Genomic DNA, 8,387 nt, shown 5'->3' on the forward strand with positions numbered 1-8,387 from the left:
TTAAAAAAATGCACAATCCAAGTGACTGAGCCACACACACGTACACATTTAGCTTCAACCAGTTATAAATCTGTGATAACAGCAGACCCGTCTACACACATCAGGGCCATAACTGTGGGTCTATTCATAGAACTGATCATGTTCAACCCCCGATACTCTAACAGGCCTCTCTTCGATTTTCATCTAGAAATGCGATATCTCCAGAGGCCTCCTGTCTTTGCTTTCTCCATCTGCAGTCAAACAGGGTGTGGCCAGAAGGAAAGCGATGCTGCCTCAGACTAATGGAAACACAGATATTAAGTAGATTCCTTTCATCAGGGCGCCAGTGTGCCAGAAGAAGAGCAGGCCGTGGGTGTAGATACCGTTTCTCAAGAAAGAGATGGTATATTCAACACTTTTTTATTGAAGTATTCTGTAATTAAAACATGGTCACAATGTAGAAGCGAAATAGAAAAAGTTGTCACTGGAAAAATGTTTGCTGGATATCTATCTGATTTACAGACGTGTGTGTGTGTGTAATAGAATATTCTACATATTAGCAAACATAGACAATCATGATTTGATTAGAACCAAATATTTAACTCAATTTACAATACTAGGCAGTTAAAGTTCTGTAAAAAAAATGCTGGTGAAAGTCTCCAAAAACGTATACACAGCTACTCATGTAAACCAGTGCTGCATGCTCTTTAACCAAAATACAATTTCTCTGATAATGGAATACTATCAATACTTTGCAAATCTTATAGTGGTATAAGCCTGAATTATTTTTACTGGAGCAGAGGCACATAATGAAAGTATATAAATGCTCACAACAAATACGTAATGGGTAACAAGAGCCCCTTTCCAAATCAATAATCTGCAGTTAGTGTGTTTTTAGAGTGTTAACAGAGGGAAGATCATCTAAACAGTTAACTGGAATTTACAGGATCCAGAGCCCCCGATGTCGGATGGGTTTCTACGAGTGTACCATGTGCTCATCGTTTACATCCGCACCACGGCGACGCTTTCGTTTAATTTGGCCCGGCGTGGGGATGCGGTCCGTCTTTACAAGTCCATGTCCTGGTCGCTGACACTCTGGCGAAGGTATTCGTCATACAGCTTTTTCTAGAGGGACACAGTAGAAGGTTCAACACTATACCATCTATTGTTTATTTGTATATATATGACTTTAAAGTCACACACACACAGACAGCATACCTTCTTGCTCTTGACTACCTCCTGAACGTACTCCAGCTTCTCATGCAGTTGCTTTTTCTGTTTGCCTGAAAGAGTCGGTTGAGTCCTGCAGAGGATTGAAGGGAATTTGATGAGATTTGTAATAATATTGAAGCTCAAGTTGGGATTTAAAAAAAAGATCCTTTGTCAAGAGCAAAGCTGCAAATCCAAGGGAACCCCAAATCACATGCACCTGCTTAAAATAGATTATGTTCTTGATTCCACAAGGGAAGTTGAGTACTTCGTTTTTAGTTGTAAACAGTCAAATATTCCAGAGAAACATATGTACAAACTTCAGATACTACATCCAGTACACATGTAATTTATGTACAAACATGGCTTCATCTAACAAATATTGTCATTATCAATTAATCACAATGAATTATTAAAAAACACATTTGGTCACCATTTTTGTGTGACTAAAATCCCCAAAACCTAATGACAAAAACAAAGCATAAAATCCTTTTCACTAAAACTAGGAAGATATTTCCACATATTGTTTGATAAATAAATTTAATGATTAACCCTCCTGTTATGTTGCGGGTCAAATTGACCCGTTTCAAAGTTTGAAAATCTAGGAAAAATACTTCTAAGTACTCTTTCTGTATAAAACTTCTTCTGCTTACCTTATTTAGTGTAATCAACGTTAAAAAAAATACAAAAAAAATATCATGTATTTGCAACCCCCCCCTGCAGGTTTATATAACAGAGATGATGTTCCCGGGTCAATTTGACCCGGCTGTGAAAGTGATGGCTAAAAGTCATCAGAAGAGTCACGTTTAGACTATTTCTTTCTTTGTAAATGTAGGACAGTCTTTCTTACTCCCTCCCACCAAGTTTCAACACACACACACCAACACACACACAAACACACATATCAGCACACACACACACCCCGTTCACAACCCCATATATAAAGTTGTACACATTTCAAACTTCAAACAAAAGAATCAGGTGGTTGTTATGGGAACCATCTCTATCCTGCTGTGTGCCCATCACCCTACATGAAAAGCACACTTTACAGACTAAACAATGTTTATCATCTTCTAACTTCCCCCTAAATACACTTTTATTGGACATGGGACACTAATGTGAGGGTTTCTTTCATGTCTCAACTAATACATATGTAGTAGGCCTATAGTACTTCTAATATACTGTCTGTCTGACTGGGAGAGACACACACCCTGTCTCATCCCAATCTCAGACCCACACACATTCTCTTTCTAACGACCCCAGCTGTGCGAGAAATACAGATACTATTTTGACGGGAACCTTTATTTTTCCCTGCGGGAAACTCCACACGCCTTAGCAGGGGAGGGCCAAAGATACAAAATGGTTGCTGAGAAGTCCTACAACATTACACTCTGCAGATACATACGACTGCAACAAGAGGATGACTGTGTGCTGGCCTTTGGTCATCTTTTATCATATAATTTATGCATCTTAACACTAAAAATAAACATAACTAAAGTTTACTTTCAATACAAATCCTTTATGACTCATTTGGCTTGATTTTTAGTGGGCGGGTCATTATGACCCTGAACAGCACAGGTGTCTCATCTCTATTTATCTACATCACCCCATGAAAAAAAAACAATTACAAAATGCAAATAAAATTTAGGAGAAAATACATGTTATGGTAGACTAATGCAATTTAGATTTAGATTCTTTCAATGTTCCTAAAAAATAGTTTGAACATGTATTTTTCATTAAAACGAGTGAGTGCTCCTGATTGAACTCTGATCTATGGAGGGGTAAATAACTCAATTCCACTAAAAACTGATTTAATTGTTAGTAATGTTGTTGGTGATGATGTACAAACTATAGTTTTTAGAATTTTTTGGTTTCTGACCACTTTTGGATGATTCAACATTAACCGGGTCAAATTGACCCGGGAACATCACGGCTGTATGTAAGAAACGAACATAACAGGAGGGTTAAGTAATTAATCAACCAACTGCCAAGGATGTTTTGTTTTTTTGTCTGTTTGTCAGCAGAATTACGGAAAAACTACTGGGCCAATTTTTATGAAACCAAAGATGAACCCGTTGTGGAATCACTCAAGGCATTTGGCCTGGGCGGAGCTCTGGGCTCTCTGAGGGCCCTTCTAGTGAAGCATAGTTGTGTACATTGGAGAAAGCAAAAGAAATAAACTGAAATATAATTAGAAAAATAATCCCCAAAATAAAAATTATATATATTACAATGAAGAAAAATGTTGACTTTACAGTAAGTAACAGTAAAGCAGCAGATGACAGATGTTATCATCTAACCTGAAGGAGAAGCGTGCGATGATGAGCAGGAGGAAGGAGAACAGGACCATTCCTCCACAGCCGTACAGCTGCTGCTCCACAGTGAGCGATTCAAACACTTTGACCACCGGAGTCTGTGGATGACAGGAGCGGCTCAAATCAGACCCCACTGCGTCACACGGGAGGCAACAGCACCCTCGAGAGCGAGTTCAACACTCACCAGGTAGAGGGAGAGCGTCTCCGTGCCCTCGGGGCCCAGAGCCGCCTCCAGCAGCTCCTGGGACAGAATGCCCAGCACCAGTAAAGCCATCAGAGCCAGCGGGACGGTGAAGCCCAGCAGAGTCAGGAGGCAGCTCTTGCAGCGCGCCCGCCGGTTCCTAGCACTGGTCTGCCTGTGAGAGCAGAGGGCCGAGCTCATTCTCTGACGGCATCGCGTTAAAACACGGCGTACTTACACTACCGTTCAAAAGTTTGGGGTCATCCAGACAATTGTGTCTTCCATGAAAACTCACTTTTATTTATCAAATGAATTGAAAATTGAATAGAAAATATAGTCAAGACATTGACAAGGTTAGAAATAATGATTAATATTTGAAGTATTAATTTTGTTCTTCAAACTTCAAGCTCAAAGGAAGGCCAGTTGTATAGCTTATATCACCAGCATAACTGTTTTCAGCTGTGCTAACATAATTGCACAAGGGTTTTCTAATCAGATATTAGTCTTCTAAGGCAATTAGCAAACACAATGTACCATGAGAACACTGGAGTGATAGTTGATGGAAATGGGCCTCGATACACCTATGGAGATATTTCATTAGAAACCAGACATTTCCACCTAGAATAGTCATTTACCACATTAACAATGTATAGTGTGTATTTTTGATTAATGTTATCTTTATTGAAAAAAACAATGCTTTTCCTTGAAAAATAAAGACATTTCTAAGTGACCCCAAACTTTTGAACGGTAGTGTACGACTGCCATTTAGAAAAGAATGAATCTATATTGTGTTGTGGGGCACACAGCGCCTCCGCGACTGACCGGTCGTCACTCAGCTTGTCGGTGATGGCCTCGCTGATGAGCTCGCAGTCCTTCTCCAGAGAGTTGAGGGTGTTCTGGACCGTTTGGTTGATGGTTTTCTCGATGGTGCGACAAACCTCCTCAATCTGGTTCACACAGCGACTGGGCTGAGAACGGATTACGGCAAGGGACAGCGGGCACCCGTCAGTAAAGTTACATCACGATCCTTAAACTCATTGGAAATATATGCCAAGAACAAATTTACGCCGCAGTGAACAATCACCTAGAGCTCAATAAAAGGGCAACTCTTACCTTATTTGGATTAGGGATGTAGATGGCGGGCATGTCAAAACCACATTTGTTGAGTCCTGGTCGCTTGCAGAGCTCCTGGACAATCTGCATCATTACTCTCTGAGACAGATAAACACATAAACACAAAGCAATAAGTCAGAGGGAAGAGAATGCATTATTTTAAAACCCGCACTGGAAAAGACTCTTGACACCTTTAAACTACCCACACACAGCAACATGAAGAGGACATGTTCTATTTTAGGTCATCATTCCTCCTGGAGGGGTCTTACTGGAGATATATCACAGCAGTCATGTAATTCATATACATGTGGAAACTGTTCATATAAGAGGAGTGGATAATGTCATGTTGTTGCTGCGCGTACCTGTCTGTCCGACTCCCCTCCGGCCTCGTCCGCCTTGCTCAGGTAGAACCGCAGCCGATCTCCGTGTTTCTCGTTCATACGCTCCACGATGTTGAGGGAGCGCTTGCACAGAGCCTGACCCATGGGGTCAAAGAAGACCAGGACCAGGTCACAGACATCGCCTGGGTGGGACGGTGGGAGGGAGCAATGTAACACATTAATATGAAATTAATTATCGGTATTGTACCACAACGGGCGAGGTTGGTTCGTAGCAACTCACCCAGCCACATGATAACTTCATCCACGTCAAAGGGATACTTCATGTCACCGTCCACCAACCCTGGCGAATCCACGAATGTCACCAGGCTGAACCGTTTCTGTCGCGACGTGCAGATCTCTGTGCTCAGGTACTCCGAAACACCTGGAAATTCATTCAAGAACATCACAGATCAGCAGTGATCACTATACAATGAAAGAAAACATTGTTTATGATTATAATTAGCTCATTAACTTGAATGCGCGTTTGAGCAACATGTTATAAACTCTTTAGAAAAGAATAGGGGAGTATTTGGGATTTGAGCTGAATCTAACCTTTGAACTCCTGCAGGGGCTTGAAGTGTGGATACAGATGAAGTGTGGCATTCCCCTAAAGAAAAACAGAACCAGATTAGTCGTATAGTTTGTGAACCAGGTTTCAGGATCTCCCGAAGAACTGAAAACACTACAAATTGCATCTCTAAATTGCCCATAGGTGTGAATGTGAGAGTGAATGGTTGTATGTCTCTATATGTGCCCTCGATGGACTGGCGGCCTGTCCAGGGTGTCCCCTGCCTTCGCCCTATGTCAGCTGGGATCGGCTCCAGCGCCCCCGCGACCCTAATGAGGATAAGCGGTATTGATAATGGATGGACAAAGGAACTAAATCAATTTAAATGTCATAAAATGTAACGTCTTTGGGTACTTAGAAAAGCGCTATATAAATCTGAATTATTATTGTTATTATTATAATTCATTATCATGAGTTACATAAACATTCATGAAACAGTCAAGTTTGCGACATGAGGAATACAATTCAAAATTCACAGTGTGTTGCTTCTTTCTGGAACAAATCCTTTCCTACAATAAAAGGCTTATTGTTATTTTGCGCAGTCTCACTCACTGTGAGAGATTCTCTCTTGCGCCCACTTGTAATGAAGTTGAAGCCTTGGGTCTCAATAGCCACTCCAGTGCGCTGGATGTGCTCTTCGATATACCTGAACAAGAAAGAAAAATAGGAAAAGGTCAAACTCAGTTTGAGCAGTGATGCTCAGATGAAGGATAAACGCATGGTTTTTGTCCGTTTTATCACCGGCCAAACCTAAATAAAAAATAATATTATTATTTTTTGTATATACTCTGTGATGGACTTTATATCTATAAAGTATGTCGGGACGCACTTAAAAAAAAGAAGTTTACCAGTTGATGAAGGAGCTTTTCCCCGCAGAGTGGTTGCCCATCAGCATCACAGTGATCTTTTTTCTGGGCGGCAGCAACTTCACAGCAACAGTTTCAGCTACTGAGATTAACCCTGGACAGAACATGATACATATCAAGGATGTGTCTATTAGGATGAGTCCATCGAAGATGTGTCCATCAGGATGTGTCCATCAGGATGTGTCCATTAGGATGTGTCTATTAGGATGAGTCTATTAAGATGCATCTATCAAGTATGTGTCTCTTAAAATGTGTCCAGTAAGTAGAATTGGGTGCTACCACTTAAATTAAATAAATGACTATACTTCATTCATTCATTCATTCATTTTCGGATGACCCAGAATCCTTAGCGAGGCCTCTGTGTGTCTCTCGTGCACGGACTCTTAAACCATTACACAAGCTCTAGGTTATCCAACGAGCTTGCATACATTGCATCAACGCTGTGACGTAGCCGACTCATAGATCCGTAATTGCCAGCTGGGCATGGCTAATACATCTAGCATTACAACTAGCTAGCGCAACGTCAGCTGAATCACAGCCCTAGTTCAACGCCCAGCTAGTTAACGGTCAACTAGCGAGCTGACCGGCGAACCACAGGGCCGCCAACTTAACTGTCGCAAAGGCGAGGGTTGGAGTGGTTTCCAGTGAGTGTTCCAGTCCAGCGGAACATGTCAGCCAACTCACCACTGCCGGGATCCGTGTACAGTTGATGACATTCCCGCAAGATGCGCTCATCGCAGGACACGCCACCGGTGATCGAGTCCGCGTTTGCAGCACTTCGGCTCTTGATTTTCCCAGACATTGCTAGACGGTGATGATGTCACACTTCTAGAGCGCTTTGTTGAAACCAGAGGCTCTTCTGAACTCCGAGCTACGAACAAAGCCGGTTTGCCCTGTTTGAATCGCCCCGGTCTGCTGAAGCACGGGGCTGAGACGTACCTCGGCCACGTCGTCAACTAAAGCGGCTTTTTTTTATTTGGCGCACAGACTCTTGGGTAATGTAGTTTTTCTATTGATTTAACGTCGAGTCATACGTTTAACCAGACCAGCTCGACACGGAAACCCAACACCAGCCAGTCAAGTGGGAGAACAATAATGTAGCGAACCTGTGAAGTGGCTGTCAATCACAGTGTGGCAACGTGCATGCTGGTCGAGGGGGCGTGCCTGTGATTGGCGGAGTAGAGGGGAGGCGGGGTTAACCTGTCGGAAAAGGGGAGTTAAGGGTGGTTGACGGGAACCGTTGTTGTTGACGTTCGAGCTGCTGAGCTGAGAGGAGCACGCTGTCTGTGTTGGTGGATGCCCAATAAAGGAGGAGTAATAACGTCGTCCCGTCTCCGTGTCATCAGTGCCATAACGTCCGAGACGTTACAATAATAAGTACATGTTTAAGATGTTTGATATTATAAAAAACAAAAGGCTCCTCCTCCTCTGTTGCCTTACTAAAGGTAATAAAAAGAAAGGGTCCACTCACAATCCCCATCTCAAAGTGGGATATGGAATGAAATTACACATTTTCAATTTAGTAATAGACATAACAAGACACACAAGACACTTTTACCTGTACTAATAAAGATTACAGCATTGTTCAAAAATCACACCTACATTTGAAGAATTGACAAGACTTTCTGCTGCAGTAATAACTGTCTGCAGTAAATGTATAGGAGGCCGTAGACCTATACACATGGAACGGGTTTTCAAGCTTCACTGAGCCTGGCCTGACAACACCATGCAATTACAGCATAACAAGTAAATGTTCTCAACTTCAAGAGTCTCTTT

General features: G+C 42.0%; 1 protein-coding gene across 1 annotated transcript; it reads right to left on the reverse strand.

The window, feature by feature from the left end:
• Positions 1-385: 385 nt before the first annotated feature.
• si:ch211-11k18.4 (uncharacterized) lies at positions 386-7,861 on the reverse strand. Its single transcript, XM_056408079.1, has 12 exons — positions 7,296-7,861; positions 6,594-6,705; positions 6,298-6,391; positions 5,730-5,784; positions 5,419-5,559; positions 5,160-5,320; positions 4,798-4,896; positions 4,507-4,652; positions 3,688-3,859; positions 3,489-3,601; positions 1,198-1,282; positions 386-1,104 (listed from the first exon to the last, which is right to left on the reverse strand). The coding sequence occupies exons 1-12, from the start codon at positions 7,411-7,413 to the stop codon at positions 1,045-1,047; spliced, it is 1,356 nt and encodes a 451-aa protein (XP_056264054.1). The 5' UTR covers positions 7,414-7,861; the 3' UTR covers positions 386-1,044.
• Positions 7,862-8,387: the final 526 nt, after the last annotated feature.

Source organism: Pseudoliparis swirei, chromosome 23, assembly GCF_029220125.1.
Source record: "Pseudoliparis swirei isolate HS2019 ecotype Mariana Trench chromosome 23, NWPU_hadal_v1, whole genome shotgun sequence".
Taxonomy (NCBI): domain Eukaryota; kingdom Metazoa; phylum Chordata; class Actinopteri; order Perciformes; family Liparidae; genus Pseudoliparis; species Pseudoliparis swirei.